We start from the raw sequence: 17,411 nt of genomic DNA on the forward strand, positions 1-17,411 counted from the left end.
ACCCTCTTGAACTGAGCTTCCCAGAAGGCCTGCCCTGGATATTGCCCCCCCGTCACAGTTTGGCACAGACTGGAAGTACAAGGTTGGGACTGCCAGAGGGCAGAGCCAGAGCACTGTCTGGGCATGTCCTCTTCCTCTCGCTCTCCCCTCTCATGGCTATACTCACTTTTGCATTCCCGAGGGGGTTCCCCTCGACTTCTAAAAGTCTTTATGTACTGGTTCTAAACCTTGCCGACCTGACGTCACATTGGAGAGGTTTGAATATTGTGGGAGAAACATGTGTGGGGGGGGGCTCATTAATAATGTTTCCACTCATTTAAATATGTTACAATGAGGTTCTCGTCCGTTTGTGGGCGGGAACCTTGTTACATCTTCGGCAACGGGCGTGGAAAATCAGGCAAATTGATCTCGCTGATTTTGTGCCCACACCACCGTTCTGTCTGATGGCTAACCCGGGCTGAGAATTCCAATCTTGCGTTCCCCGCTCAAATTCACAATAAACTTTCCTCTTAAAGCATCAGATGCTTGTTTCCACACTGCCAGCAAAAGGCAGGCAAGGTAAAATAACAATGCTACTGTATGAATGGACTGAACATGATGAAATATTGATGCACTATTGCAGAGCTAATGCTCATAATACATTGCAACAAATGACTCAAAATGCATTTGTAGAAAACACACTGGTCACATTGATTCACATATCTCCATATTCTCACCTCTCTGAAATTCAATTTCCCATCAAAATCCTCATCAACTTCTTTGATCATATTTTTCAGGCCAATGTGAGTCTGAGGGGCTCCAAGTTTTTCCATCATCAACTTTAGCTCCATCAAGTCAATGAAGCCATCCTTTCCAGAGTCATAACTGCAGAAGGTCAGAGGAAACAATGAGTTAGTTATAACGATAACAATAATCTTTATTGTCACATGTAGGCTTACATTAACACTGCAATGAAGTTACTGTGAAAATCCCCTCGTCGCCACATTCCGGCGCCTGTTTGGGTACACAGAGGGATAATTCAGAATGTCCAATTCACCTAACAAGCACGTCTTTCGGGACTTCTGGGAGGAAACTGGAGCACACGGAGGAAACCCACACAGACACGGGGAGAACATATAGACTCCGCACAGACAGTGACCTAAGCAGGAATCGAACCTGGGACCTTGGCGCTGTGAAGCAACAATGCTAACCATAAGGCGCCATCACAAGAACAATTTGCACATGGATCAAACCAAATTGTCAATTATTTCAGTGCTGCCAAGTTTCTAATCTAGTTTGATTGCAAACAGTTATCACTCTTGATCTATACCACAAACTCTTGTTTACCCATCCATTGCAGTCTTGAACTGTTTAAAAACTCATTAAACCATTAAAGTGTAGGAGGCCGCCATTGGCCCATCAAGTCTGTACCGACCCTCTGAAAGAGCACTCAACCGTGGCCCACTCCACCACCTCACCATCGTAACCCCATACATTGATCATGGCCAATCCATCTAAACTGCACACGTTTGGACGCTGGGAGGAAATGGAGCACCTGGAGAAACCCCACATAGACACGGGGAGAACGTATAAACTTCACAAAGACAGTCACCCAAGGCCGGATTTGAACCCAGGTCCTTGCGTGCGGTGAGGCAGCAGTGCTAACCACTGTGCCACCATACATCCTCACGCACTACAGGAATTAACATTTACTGAAGATGCTTACACACAGAACATAAAAAGTATGAAGATGCTGAATAATTCTAGTCTTCTGACAAGGGAATGAGAGCAATGAAAAAAATGATAAACTAGCATTGAGGAAAGACTTGAGATACCGGGGTTATTTCCACTCGATAAGAAAAATTTAAGAGGTTTCTATAATCATGAATCGATTTGTTGGTCTTTCTCTATTCACTTAATTTATTCTGTTGGTTGAAGTGATAAAAGGATAACTGCTTTAAAAAGCCAGATGAGAGGAAAAATCTCTTTACACAGGACAGAATAATTTGCCCTGGAAATTGCTGAATTAGAGAACCGTGCACAATAAATATGAGAAGCAAAAAGGAAACTACAATGACATGGAGAAAGGGAACATGGGACTGAGGTTAATTTGTGGATTACATCAGCAATGACTCAGAGACAGGGACAAAAATATACATGTTAGTGTTGTTCCTGACCACAGAATTGTCCCAAAGCGCTTTGTAGCCAATTAAGCACTTTTGAAGTACAGTGATTGCTAGAACATAGGAAATGGGGTAGCCAATTTGCATATAGCAAGCTCCCACAACACCAATGTGATAACAACCAGATTATTTGTTTGTTGATAGAGGGCTAAATATTGGTTAGGTCACCGGTGATAACATGCTATATGTTCTTCAAAATAGTGTCAATCGATCATGTCCATCTGAGGGCAAAGACTTGGTTTAATGCCTCATCTGAAAGACAATGGGCCAGTTTTTCACTCCCAGGTCAGGTGCCCAGAGAAGGGAGAATTCCTGGCTCTGAATCCGATCGTTAAAAATGGCCACCTGCAGGTTGGACTTTTATTTTTCTTGGTGTGCACGCTAGATTGGAAGTTGGCCTACCTCTCGCCAGGCAACTGTTGGACAAATCGTGTTCTACATTTTTGGGGGGGATTTAGTAGCAAACGTAATTCTCAATTTCTGCTCAATAGAGTGAACAGTCAGAAGTCTCAAAATTTACCATTATTCCATGCGCAGCCCGCAAAATCAATTTCCCTTCAAACTTCCTGAAAGGATGTATTTCATTTAGCAATAACAAAATGTGTGTCCCCTACCAATATATATCAAAGCTATACGTCGATGGAAAATTTGTGAACTAATATAGAAAAATGTATCAAAAACAGCATGCCTGTCCAGGAAAAGATTATGTTGAAGATGATGATTGTTAGGACAGCAGTTGCTTACCATCAGCTCTAATCAATCTACAAAAAACGAGAAGCAGGGAAGCAGAAGTTCTACACATTTAGCTCGTAACACAGTTGTTTATACATTGAAGCTTTAGGTACTAGACCCACAGCCATTAACCTAACAATGTTGTCAGTGTGGGTTAGAGGAATCTCCTTTCATTCTAGTCAATAAGTTAAGGAAAGGAAATTAACAACTTTTCCCAAATACATAGTTAGTATAGTTTTTAAATTAAGGAGGTCCCCAGCTTTTCGACAATAGTTGCTCCAACAACTCTGGTTGAGGTAGTACAGGAGTGAAATAAGCTGACATTATATGAAGGAGGGTTTAGTGTGTAAGCAGATAACAGCTTCAGTCTTTTATCACACCAGCCTTGCTAATATCATAGCTTTGTTTAAAATTAAATAACCCACCACTTAGACAGGTTGTCACAACTGGAATTAACCAGATGCCAAGATTTACAACAGCAATGGATTCCTCTTCTTCAGTGAGACTAGTGGCCTTTGCGCCATCTCTATTATAAGCAATGGGAACTAATTACAAAAATAAATGGTGAAAGCAACGTATTTCTCTTAATCAACTTTTTAAAATATGCAACTGGGAAACTTGTACAAGTTGTTTAGCTCTTACGGTAACGTAAACAATGGCCCAGATTTTCCTGTCAAAATAATAGAGACTAAGAACGTTTGCTATTATTCATGCACAAATAGTTCAGCAATTTCAAATTAGGGGAAGATGCACAATCAACCTTCTCTCTGACATCGGCTTTGCAGAAATGGCACTTTATTGTTTGACTCACCATGAAAAGGTCTGAAGTTGTTCTGTGCGTGTGGCAGAGACAAAGTAAACTTGTCACAGAAACTCATCCCTTCCAGTCTAGGTACCCATTAACAACACAAGTGCAAATCACTGTCAACCAACCTCCCTGGCACCGACAATTAATGATTAGGGGTCTTGCGTCACATTCCTTCAGGTTTCAACAGTTATTGACGACTTTGTTAAATGTAACATTCTAAATACAGAAAATTTAGGGCCAGTAGGTGACCTTTTGTTCCATTTTGTATCAGTGCCTGGTATCTAGAAATTGTTGGATTTTGCAGGACTCTATCATCTTACTTTGGTACACTTCTGTCATTGTCGAAATAGCTTAAAGATAACTATTATCACTTTGGTTTGGCTCTGTAGGTACCAAGTCTCATTTTGTCCACAAGGGCTATAAATGAAACTGGTGCTGCAGGGTTAATCAGTGCTCTGAAGCTTATAGCTTACTTGAGGTTTTATAACCTTTTATTTAAATGTACACTAAAATGTACAGAATAGGATATTGAAGCTGATACTTTATTTCTGAGGAACACAAGCTTGATTATTGCACTGATCTGACGTGACCTGTTTTAAAAATAGTTTGCTTTTGCCATCAGATTCATTCAGCATTTTGAACATGGAATATTGAGTTATTTATAACCTGTGTTGCTTATTCTTCGTTCCTTGCCAGTCTCCTAGATTCTCAAGTTATTTTTAAATGCTGATTAGTGCCTATTCTTATGTGAGAACAGGCCAAGGACTGGTGATAAACCAGCTACTTCCCGGTCCTTGAAAGGGCTTCGGGCATGTCTAAAATAGTACAGGATCCTTTATAGCTCTACTGTGGAATTTTTAAAATCAGGAACGCTATAAAATCTCATGTGCCATTAATTCTGCCCAGCATGTAGGAGTTTGTCAACTTTTTTTTTCCTTTCATCAGCTGTTTTATAAGCTGCTGAATTTAAGTATGTTGTGTGTACACAGCATGTGTTGGAGGTTTCAGCTGCTGACCTTTAGTTCTTTTTCAGTTCTTATTGGTTAAAGGCCAGATTCCTTGGGTTAGAGGGTGGTCATTAGTAGGATCACAAATCTGGAAACGTGACTCTTGCAAATACTTTAAAAGGTAGACTGACTTTGCATTGCCCAATGGGTTTAAATATTAGTCACAGATGAGATGCATCAATAATGGGAGTGAATTATTTAATGGAACAAGAGTTAAAAGTTGACAGATCTCTAGTATGTTGTGCATAATGACTCCTGTGGATGGTGTTGGAAAGAACAAGTCTGGTTTCGTACAAAGTCCAGGTTCCGGGGAAAATTAAGCAAAAGCACTTGGACCACCTGAGAAACGAGAACCCACACTTCATGATGCCCAACCGGTGGTATGGCATCTCGTCCATGCCAGGACCGCCCCTCAGCCGAGGGAGCCACCCATCAGGGGCACAGCGTCTGGTCCATCAGGAGGATGCCGACTCTGGATCAGACATGGACGCCAAAGTGTCCGTAACGGTGGACGACGTCACATCCAGGACCGAGGCCCCGGCAACAACTCTTTGGAGATTAGCCAGGAATCGACGGTGAGCAAATTCATACACTCTGCCTGATCCAGAACCGCCACAGCCAGAAGCACAGCCACAGGCAAAGCAGCACAGAAGGCTCCCATCGTTGGCAGGTGCAGGGGGAGGTTTGCCGGTGGGGTGGGGAAGAGGTGTTCTAACCCACACAAAGATCACGGGGAAACCATTGTTAATCTCCCCGCAGGATGCGTGGAGCATGAACCTCCTAGATAATGGGCAGAGGCCACCCAGATGGAGCTCGTTACCAATTAACATAAAAGCAGGGCCTGGTGTGGTTAGTTCTCTCAGCAAGGACTGTACTGGGAGTGAGTTGCTATCTAGAGCTGAATATTGTAAATCGTTAAATAAACCTCCGATCTCTTACTGCTGGCTTCAAGTTACTAAAGGCGGAAAACCCGCCCTTTCACCTATCAAGGCCCTGAAGGGCTTTTTCCCACCTCGCCTCAATTTTTAAAAATTCTTTACATTTTAAAAATTCTACTCCCAGAACTTCTAGTACAGGATATGGGGCGGGATTCAGTGTTCCCCGACGCCAATATCGTAAATCGGCGATCGGAAGGAGAATCCCCTCTGACCCCCAAATAGGGGGCGGCGCCGGTTTGACACCGGTTTCCTATCATCTAACCTTCTGAAATGGTGTCACCGTGTCGTGCTCCGCACGCCATTGGAATGGCGTCGGCTCGTCCCCTGAAGGCCCTCTCCCGATGCTCCGTCCTGATGGTCCAGGATCCCAATCGCGTGGGGGACGTGTGGTCTCAGCGGTCGGGAACCCAGCGTGGTGGCTGGAGACTGTGTCCAGCGCCGCCACAGTTGGCCGGGAGCTGTGCTGCTGGCTTGGGAGGACTGGTGGGGGGGTGCCCAGGGGACACTATTTGGCAGATCGGATCCGCGCACGACTGGTGCCATGTTTAACGGCGCAACCGCTGCAGGTCATCGCCGTGCGCATGCGCGGCCACAGGCCTGGCCATTCTCCAGCTATTTATATTGTGGGAGCCAGGAATTTTACTCGGCGCGTCTGCTAGCCCCTCACCGGTCGCAGGATTGGTGAGGGTTCGGTGCCGATTTTGGCATCGTAAAAGCCACGGTTCCTACGCTGGCGTCAGCACGTAGCCTGAAAATTGTGAATCCAGATCATGGTGACCTTTTTGACCCACTTGTTTGTGAGCTTTTCATGCAATTGGCTTCCGCACCACTGCCAGAGGTTTTTTGACTTTTTGCTTTTCACCAGAACTAAAGGATATTTATGACCAGATGGATTTTTACAAGAATTGACAATGGTTTCATGGTTATCATTAGATTTCAATTCCAGATTTTTATTGAATTCAAATTTTACCATCTGCCAGGGTGGGATTTGAATCTGGGACCCCAGACCTTTACTTTGGGTCTCTGGATTATTATTCCAGTGACAATATCACTGTGCCACCACACCCCTTAATCCACCCCTTGGTGGATTGGGAGCAGTGCAGTGAATGACTTTATTACTTAAGTTCCCAGCTTTCCAGTGAAGCTTCTGACACACTAATTTGATGCAACAACCCTGCTTGAGGTAGATAAAAGCAAATGACTGTGGATGCTGGAATCCGAAACAATAACAGAAAATACTGGCCAAACTCAGCAGGTCTGACAGCATCTGTGGAGAGAAAAGGGAGCTAACGTTTAAAGTCTGGATGATGGGATCTTGACCAATTGGGCCAGTGGGCCGATGAATGGCAGATGGAGTTTAATTTAGATAAATGTGAGGTGATGCATTTTGGTAGATCGAATCAGGGCAGGACCTACTCAGTTAATGGTAGGGTTTTGGGGAGTTATAGAGACCTAGGAGCACAGGTTCATATCTCCTTGAAAGTGGAGTCACAGGTGGACAGGGTGGTGAAGAAGGCATTCGGCATGCTTGGTTTCATTGGTCAGAACATTGAATACAGGAGTTGGGACATAGAACATAGAACAGTACAGCACAGAACAGGCCCTTCGGCCCTCAATGTTGTGCCGAGCCATGATCACCCTACTCAAACCCACGTATCCACCTGTACCCATAACCCAACAACCCCCCCCCCCCACCCCCCCCTAACCTTACTTTTATTAGGACACTACGGGCAATTTAGCATGGCCAATCCACCTAACCCGCACATCTTTGGACGTCTTATTGAAGTTGTCCAAGACATTAGTAAGGCCACACTTGGAATACTGTGTACAGTTCTGGTCACCCTAATATAGAAAGGATATTATTAAACCAGAAAGAGTGCAGAAAAGATTTACTAGGATGCTACCGAGACTTGGTGGAGAGGATGGATAGACTGGGACTTTTTTCCCTGGAGTGTAGGAGGTCTATAAAATAATGAGGGGCATAGATAAGGTAGATAGTCAATGGGCAGGATTCTCTGTTTTGCTGCCAGCCCGCGGGTTTCCCGATGGGGTGGGGCTGCCCCACAATGGGAAACTCCATTGACTGGCCAGTGTAACGGAGCATCTCGCCGGCAGGGTGAGGCAGAAATATTGCGCGGTGGGACGGAGATTGCCGCTGTCTATCATTTCCCAAAGGTAGGGGAGTCTAAAACTAGAGGGCATAGGTTTAAGGTGAGAGGGGAGAGATAGTCCAGAGGGGCACTTTTTTCACAGAGTGGTGAGTGTCTGGAACAAGTTGCCAGATGCAGTAGAAGAGGCGGGTACAATTTTGTCTTTAAAAAGCATTTAGACAGTTATATGGGAAAGCTGGGTATAAAGGGATATGGGGCAAATGCAGGCAATTGGGACGAGCTCAGTGGTAAAAGCTGGGCAGCATGGACAATTTGGGCCGAAGGGCCTGTTTCCATGCTGTAAACCTCTATGACTCTTTGTCAAAGCTGTTGAGGTAGCACAGGAGTGAAACAAATTTCGATACTCCGATCCTTCATTCTTCTGCTGAGACTCTGGTGCAATTTATCCAGTACATACACTGCTCAATATACTTCCACAGCTTCTTCATCTCAAGGGGACATCCCAACAATTGGACTCAAAAGATTCTGTGAACCAATAATTCCCAAACAAAAATGCACTTTCATGCCCTGGTTTTCTTCCTCATAATAGTTGGCAATGATCCAACCAGGGCGCCAAACAAATCATCAGAAAATAACAACATTGAATTGGATGCATTAAAAGCATTAGTAAATGTATTTATTTTAGTGCAACGGGTAGGGTCGATGTGCTCAATTCGGATCATCTACTGTGTAGTGTGATTGAATTACTGTATTCTTAAGGCCACAACCAAAGCAAGTTGCTGTGCATATAATTTCCCCACTGTAACCCTGCGGAAAAGACTAAAGATGCTGAGAGCATTGATCAATTCATGCGTTCTGCTGTACAGAAGTATAAAAGTAAAGATTTGTTCACAGGATTAAAGAAAGGATTTAAACGTTACACAGAAAACATTCTTCATTCATACTCAAGGTCTTCACTCCAGCTCTGACATTTATAAATAGATGCTTTCATGTCTTGCGAGGGGCCCAGTCAGGGAAGCAACTGGCTCCTCTACAAAAAACGACCTGCATCTAAAGTAACGCACACAACTGTGCTCAGCATTTCTGCTCCTCCATTCCCACATACTGTCGTCAGCTTTTTAAGCTGTAATCGAAGCGGAATTCAGTTAGAACAATGCAGCTGCTTCATCTGCCATTAGCAGAAAGTGGTAGCAAATGCTGACAAAAATAAAAGAATGTTTTATCCATCTAAGCCCTCAACTATTACATTCCCCACCTACTTCAATATGCCAAGATTCATGGCTTTCAAAGATCACTTAAGAGTCCAAAAAAAACAGACATTGCTTTGTACTCCAATTTCTTTACAACTATGCAGTGCATAATGATTTGTGCTAACTGTGGTGACTGAGTGTCTGATGGTAAAGGTACAGGGAATTTCGTCATTCTGCTTAAATCATGGGTTAGGAGACCAGAAAAAGGGATCCCAAAGTTTAAACTTATTCCGAAAAGGGAAGAAAAACAGGTGTTACAGTTCACCCCAAGTCTCTGACTTCAGCTGCAACAAAAAATTAAACTTTCGCTGATAAGGTTTTACTTTGAAATTTCCTAGCAGTTTTCTGCACGAGAGTGAGAGATGAGAGTTTTTGTTTGGAACAAAGCCACAATCAGCATTTCCAAGGAGAAATGCAATGACATTCAAAGGTGGCCACTCGAGCAACCAGAATAAATTCTTGCAAACTCAAGGTTTTAAAAATATAAATATATATATGGTTACATTAAACATTATGAGAGCAAGAAAGTTCAAATTTGTTTTAGAATAGTGCCATCTGTTATAAATTGCTAAAAATTTGCGAAACCAAAGAGGTCCATGTGAATTAACTTCGCAGAAATAACTGGAGAACCATCTTTGGGGAGTGGAGAGTGCTGCATGGAGCAATGATTACAAAAATAACATTTCCCACTTTATAGATATCTAGGCCATAAGTACATTCAGCAGCATGCCCTAGAACCATAGAATGATAGAATATCCACAGTGGAGGAGGCCATTCGGCCCAGCGAGTTTGCACCGACCCTCTGAAAGAACAACCTACCTAGGCCCACTCCCTCATCTGAGCCTATAACCCCAAGGGGCTTTTCACAGTAACTTCATTGAAGCCTACTCGTGACAATAAGCGATTTTCATTTCATCTAACCTGCACATCCTTAGGGGCAATGCATCATGGCCAATCCACCTAGCCTGCACATCTTTGGACTGTGGGAGGAAACCTGAGTACCCGGAGGAAGCCCACGCAGACACGGGGAGAAAGTGTAAACTCCACACATTGCTACTCAAGGCTGGAATTTAACCCAGGTCCCTGGGGCTGTGAGGCAGCAGTGCCCCCCCCCCCCCCCCCCAACCAACCTTGCACAAGGACATTTCATATATACAGCGCCAAGGCACTGATTTACAACAGTTTTCCTACAAACCTGGAAAGAAAAATTGGATGAGGCCTGAAAATAGACACGGAAATCCTGAAGCGAGATTAAACTGCACCCATTCCTTCCATTGCAGGTTTTGTGCTGTCAGTTAATTATTGTAGCCCACGCTAAACATGCAGTTCAATGGCTGTACGCGACAGCAGGGGACCAAGCTTGTGCTTCTGCAGATGTGCCTGCACCTCTTATAGAGCAGTGCATTCTGGATGTAGCAAGTGCTGAAAGTTGCTGCGGAAAGGTGTCCGGCCTGCAAGAACTGTAAATAAAGCACAATAATGGAGCCAATGTGCTCCAAGGTTCTCTGTTTCAGCACTGGAGGCCATGGTGCCAGAGGTGAACAGAGGAGAAAAGATTCCCTCCCCAAAAGGGATTGGGTTCCCCCCCCCCAGCAGAAACTGCAAAAGCGGTGGGAACAGTTGCTGTTAATACCAGGTGTATAGCCCAAGGACTTGAATGCAGTGCCAGAAGAGGTTTAATGAACTCAAATGCGTGGGCTTGGTCAGTGAACGCATCCTCAAATGCCATGTTCTTACATTTGAAGCACTAGCCACACATACCAGAACTTCTCGGCTGTTCACACCTACAGGATCTTCCAGTCGCGCTGACTGTGCACCCCCACCGTGGGTTTCACGGCAGCGAGGGGTGCATTCAATGCCCCAGGGCAGCAGGGTAGCATGGTGGTTAGCATAAATGCTTCACAGCTCCAGGGTCCCAAGTTCGATTCCCGGCTGGGTCACTGTCTGTGCGGAGTCTGCACGTCCTCCCCGTGTGTGCGTGGGTTTCCTCCGGGTGCTCCGGTTTCCTCCCACAGTCCAAAGATGTGCGGGTTAAGTGGATTGGCCATGCTAAATTGCCCGTAGTGTCCTAAAAAACAAGTAAGGTTAAGGGGGGGGGTTGTTGGGTTACGGGTATAGGGTGGATACGTGGGTTTGAGTAGGGGTGATCATTGCTCGGCACAACATCGAGGGCCGAAGGGCCTGTTCTGTGCTGTACTGTTCTATGTTCTATAATGGCAGGACCAGAACATTCCGCTGCTGGCCTCCTCCGCTGCGCAGAATATCCCGTCTACTGACTCTGCACACCGTCCCTTTTCTCACCCACACACCAACAATCTGATCAATCATGGCTCATACATCACATTCAAAGCTGCACCTCACCCTCGGTCCATATCTCAGGACACACTGCCACCTTTTCAACCATGACAGACACATCATTCAGCAGATTTCACCAAACTCCATATCAGATTCCGCTCTCTCTATTGCAGGAAAAGTCGAGGGGCAACTACAGAAAGCAGCAGTAAAGTTGTGGGGACAGGCATGACTGTGTGCCCTCACCCAATGGACAAGACTCTGCTAGCCAACATTGGAGTGGCCATGGTAGTGACCAGTGGCAGCACTGAAACCATTGAAGCCGACGGCTTGCTCTTAAACAATCCTTCTCATGTCCCACTTTCTGTGTCCACCCCCCCACCCCTACATTTACCTCATTGCAACCTTAACATTGTGCCTTTTTGCTAACAGATGCCTAAGAGCTGCCACCTGGCCTGGCAGTGTAAAGATGTTTGAAGTGCAAGAGGAACAAGAGCTTGATGAAGAACCACCATCACTTGAACTCATGCTCGCAGCCACAAGCTTGGATACTGACACTATGTGTGCTCTAGTTTAAAGGTGGGATCCATCCATGGTGAAAGATGGGGACGAGGGCAGAGCGGGGAGAAACGCTAATGTGGGTGCCAGCTTGCTCGAGGGCAATGTCACACACAAGTTCTGTTGTAGAGTACTTTAATAGAGCAATGCATAAAAGAAGACTGAGGGGCAAGTACAATAAATCATTTGCTGTGTTGGTAGACCTGACGGAATGCCTTGTATCAAGGAGCATGGGGGAATCCAAGGGCTCTGTGCAAAGCCATTTGTTCCAGTGTGAAAGTCACGGCAAACTCCAGAAGAATCCTTCAGGATCAACCGTGATTCAGCATCTGATGCAGCCCCAGGTCCCTCGGTCCTTATACATTCTTCAGATCTGTATTAATAAGCCTATAGTGCTTCAGTGATGTCCTCATTGCATCCCCTAAGGGTACAAACCATCACCGTTAACACATTTGAATCCCTGGTTTATGACCAACCAAAATTTAGAAAATTCACTTGGGAAAGCACCGAACAAATCAAGGAATTTTGCTGGTGTACCGTGTATCTGTTGCTGGGCTGCTCGAGAAGGCATCTTGGCAAAGCAGAACTGTACTTATCTTGGATGGTGGGTATTCATCACTTGGCACCAGCAATAGACTAAATTGATGCCACCACCGCAGCTGCCATGTTGTGAGTTTGGATTCTAGCAAGGAGTCGTCGCAGGCATATCAGGGCATCTATTTGAAATCTAGTTTATTGACACTATTTACAGTTTAACATAGCGAGTCATCAAGAAGGCACTTTTCCCCTGAGGGCTGCACATATGCTCCGTACAGCACCCAATACATCACTGCCTGACATCAGTGTCATATCATCGTGTGCCCTATATATTAGAATATCCATTCTGTGAAACCTTTATACTAGTGGCAGGGACATGAGGTGACACTGACGTATCAGAGGGCACAAACTTCCCAATAACTTATCCACCTGACACTCAAAGCACCACCTGCCCCACATGTGGCACAGTGTGCCTTTAGACTGCAGTGGAATGCCAAAGTTGGTGTTTGGTCACCTGAGGGTTAAATTAAGGAGTAATTTGGATCAGGAGTCTAGTTTTTCTTTAATTTAGCAATTAACTTAATGTTGCTCTTTGGGTTGGATGATGGTGAGTTTTAGTCCAACTTTAAAACAGGACTGATACAGGCTCTGATTACAGCTGCAACTAGTTAATTAGAAAACTGGCTTAAACAGGTTTCCAGGGACTCGATTCAGTTGAGGGATAGCAATACTGTGCTAAAGTTGGAGTCTTGTCATTGGGGAGGTTTGGTGAGGAAGGAGCGAAGTAATTTGTTTTCTTTTCACCTTTCCTAAGAAAAAAGAGTGGCAGCCTTGCTAAATAGGAGCTGGTGAGTATTTCTACTGTCCTTAATCTACGCTAAACTACAGGAAGTAAATGTAAAGGGAGCAATTAAAGTAATGAGGACCAGGACCAATATTCTCACCAGTCCTGCTATTTGCTAGTCCTGCTGGAGTGTTTAAACCAGAGTGGCGGGGGATGGGAACATTAGTGGGGAGCCACAAGAGAGGGAAATAAAGAAAGAAATCAAAGACAGAAAAGTAGAAAGCAAAAGTGGAAGGCACAGATAAAAAGAGCAAGCAGCAAATAGAGCCGTAGTACAAAACACCATGGGCGGGATTCTCCCTTTTGGGGACTAAGTCCCCACGTCTGCTGGAAACAGGCTAGAATCACTCTGGACTTTTTCCTTGAAAGTCTGGGGTGATTCTCCATTTGCCAGGGGGCTAGCAGGGCCTTGGCATGTGTTCCGCAGCTCTGGCTGCTGGCAGGGCCCTGCTGTACAGACTGTGCGGCCGCGCATGCGCACAGTGGCCGCAAGTCGGTCCACGCATGTGCACGGTGGCCCACTTCGGCATGGGCACCGCTGACATGGCGGACCTACACAGTGGGCCCGCTTGGAGTAAGGTAGGTCCCCCACAGATTGCGATGACCCGCCGATTGGTGGCCCCCGATCGTGGGCCTGGCCACCGCTGAGGTCCTCCCCGGACTGGTCTGATGCCCACCCGCAACCTCACCAGGACTGCCACCATAGCCGTGGGTCCGAGCTCCCGCCGGATGGTACCAGATGTACACCATGCCAGCGGGTGTTCGGCTGGTCGACCACTGTGAATCACGTGCACGCGACTGCTGGGTCTGCGGAGCATTGCGGAAGCGCCGTCACGTCCCTGTGGCGGGCACAATTCCGCTGCGGAGGGTCGGAGAATCCTGCTCCATGTGTAAAAACATTAAAAAGACAAATCTAAAGGCACTGTATCTGAATGCACAGAGAATTCACAATAATAGATGAATTAACAGCGCAAATTGGTATATACGGGTCCAATAAGATTGCGATTACAGAGACATGGCTGCAAGGTGACCAAAGCTGGAAACTGAATATCAGATGGTGCTCAATATTTCGTAAGGAGAGTATAAAGGAAAACGAGGTGGGGTGGCATTGTTACTTTAGGATGAAATCAGTGCAATAGTGAGATAGGATATTGACTTAGAATATCTACACGTAGAGTCAGTTTGGGTGGAGCTAAGATACAACCGGGGTGTTAAACACGAGTAAGTTGTCTATAGGGTTCCAAACAATAGTGGTAAGATAGGAGGGGGCATCGAATAGGAATTTAGAGATGCATGTAACAAGGATGCTACAGTGACTTAAATCTACATATAGATTGGGCAAATAAAATTAGCAACAATACTGTGGGGTGAATTCCTGGAGTGTGTACAAGATAGTTTTTTAGACCTGTATGTTGAGGAACCAACCAGCACCGGCTAGATTGGTATTATGCAATAAGTAGGAGCTAATCAATAATTTTGTTGTACAGAGTCCTTTAATGAATAATGATCATAACATTGAATAATTCTTCATTTTAGGGTGGAAAGTGAAGAAATCGGATCTGAAACTAGAATCCTAAATCTAAACAAAGGAAACAATTAAGATATGAGGCGTGAGTTGGCCAAGATAGATTAGGGAATTTTATTAAAAGGCATGATGGTGGATAGGCAATGGCTAATATTTAAGAAAGAAATGTATGTATTGCAACAGTTATACATTCCATTCTGGAACGAACACACAAAAAAAGCACCCCAACCATGGCTTACAAAATAAATTAAGGATAGTATTAGATCCAAAGAGGAGTCATATAAAGTTGATGGCAAAAGTTACAAGCCTGAGGATTGGAAGCTGTTCAGAATTCAGCAAAGGAAGACCAAGAGATTAGAGGGGTTCAATAGAGTAAGAGAGTAAACTTGCAAGTAATATAAAAGACTGTAAAAGCATATAAAAAGAGAACATAGAACATAGAACGATACAGCGCAGTACAGGCTCTTCGGCCCTCGATGTTGCACCGACAAGATTAGTAAAACATGAGAATTTATAATAGAGAACGAGGAAAGGGCAGAGCAATTAAACTATTTTAGATCAGTCTTCACAGAGGAAGACACAGAGTGTCCCAGAAATGTTAAGGAATCAAGGGTCTGGTGAGAAGGAGAAACTGAAAAAACGTGCTGGAGAAATTAGGACAGAAAGCCAATAAATCCCCAGGGTCTGATAACCTACATCCTAGGGTACTAAAGGAGGTGGGCATGGAAATGGTGGTGCGTTAGTTGTCATCTGCCAAAATGCTGTAGATTCTGGAACAGAGCCAGCAGATTGGTGGGTATAAAATGGAACCACACAATTTTAAAAAGGAGGGAGAAAGCAGGGGATTACAGACCAATTAGTCTACCATCAGTAGTAGGGAAAAAGTTAGAGTCTATTATTAAATATGCAATAACAGGATACTTAAAAATGCGAAAGGTTCAAGTTATATTTGAAAATCCTGGATGTTTTGGTGAATGTAACTAGTAGAATAGATAAGGATGAACCAGTTGATGTGATGTATTTGGATTTTCAGAAAGCTTTTGATAAATTCCAATGCAAGAAGTTTGTGTGCAAAGTTAAAGTGCATGGGATTGGGAATAATATTTTGGCATGGACTGACAATTGGTTTGCAGATGGGAAGCAAAGTGGAATAAATGTATATATTTTTTGAAGTGACAGCCAGTGATTAGTGGGGCCCCATAGTAATCGGTGCCTGGCCCCCAGCTCTTCACAATACACATCAATTATTTTGATGAACCAAATGTATTACTTCCAAGTTTGCTGATGACACACAACTTGGTGGGAATGTGAATGACAAGGAGAATGTTAAAAGGCTTCAAAGTGATTTAGACAAGTTGAACGAGTGGGCAAATATATAACATATGAGGTACAATATGTATAAATGTGAAGTTATCCACTTCGGACAGAGACACAGAATGGCAGACTTTTATTTAAAAGGTGTCAGATTGGGAAATGTTGGCGTTCAAAGGGACCTGGGTGTCCTAGTACACCAGTCAATGAAAGCAAGCATGCAGGTACAGCAAGCAGTTAGGAAGGCAAATGGTATGTTGGCATTCATTGCAAGAGACCTTGAGTACAGGAGCAAGGTGTCTTACTGCAACTGTACAGGGCATTGGTGAGATTGCAGCTAATAATAATAATCACTTATTGTCACAAGTAGGCTTTAATTAAGTTACTGTGAAAAGCCTCCAGTCACCACATTCCGGCGCCTGGTTGGGGAGACCGGTACGGGAATTGAACCCACGCTGCTGGCCTTGTTCTGCACAATAAGCCAGCTGATTAGCCCATTGTGCTAAACCAGCCCCCATTTACCAGCTGGTGTGTTGTGTGCAGTTTTGTTATCTAAGAGGCAGTGCAGAGAAGGTTCACCACACTGATTCCTGAGATGGCAAGAATGCCCTATGGAGGAGAGATTGGATCGACTGGGCCTGTATTCACTGGAAATTAGAAAAGGGGATCCAATTTAAACATATCAAATTCTGACAGGGCAGACAGATTGGATGCAGGAATGCTGTTTCACCTGGCTGGGGGTCCAAAACAAGAGGGCACTACCTCAGGATACAGGTTAGACCATTTAGGACCAAGATGAGAAGAAATTTCTTTACTCAAGTGGTGGCGAACCTGTGGAATTATCTACCACAGAAGGCTCTGGAAGGCAAGCCACTGAGTATATTCAACAAAGACATAGGAAGATTTCTAGACTCCGAAGCTGTCGAGGGGTATGGGGAGAGTGTGGGAGTATGTTGTTGAGAAACAGAATCAGCCATGTTAACGGTGGAAAAGGCTTGAATGGCCGACAGTTGCTCCTATCATGAATTGGACTTATCAGCCATCTCAGGATCCATCAAACTGGAGTGGAAGCAAGGCATCCTCAATCCCAAGGGACTGGCTGAGAACATAGAACATAGAACGATACAGCGCAGTACAGGCCCTTCGGCCCTCGATGTTGCACCGACATGGAAAAAATCTAAAGGCCATCTAACCTACACTATGCCCTTATCATCCATATGCTTATCCAATAAATTTTTAAATGCCCTCAATGTTGGCGTGTTCACTACTGTTGCAGGTAGGGCATTCCACGGCCTCACCACTCTTTGCGTAAAAAACCCACCTCTGACCTCTGTCC

General features: G+C 44.6%; 1 protein-coding gene across 2 annotated transcripts in view; it reads right to left on the reverse strand.

Moving 5' to 3' along the window:
- Positions 1-17,411, reverse strand: part of efhd1 (EF-hand domain family, member D1) — a 169,499-nt gene that overhangs the window by 70,302 nt on the left and 81,786 nt on the right. For both annotated transcript variants that reach the window (XM_038816672.1, XM_038816671.1), the window contains exon 2: positions 717-864. In XM_038816672.1, the coding sequence (XP_038672600.1) occupies positions 717-864 (148 nt within the window). The remainder of the gene's footprint in view (positions 1-716; positions 865-17,411) is intronic.

Source organism: Scyliorhinus canicula, chromosome 13 (assembly GCF_902713615.1).
Source record: "Scyliorhinus canicula chromosome 13, sScyCan1.1, whole genome shotgun sequence".
NCBI lineage: Eukaryota > Metazoa > Chordata > Chondrichthyes > Carcharhiniformes > Scyliorhinidae > Scyliorhinus > Scyliorhinus canicula.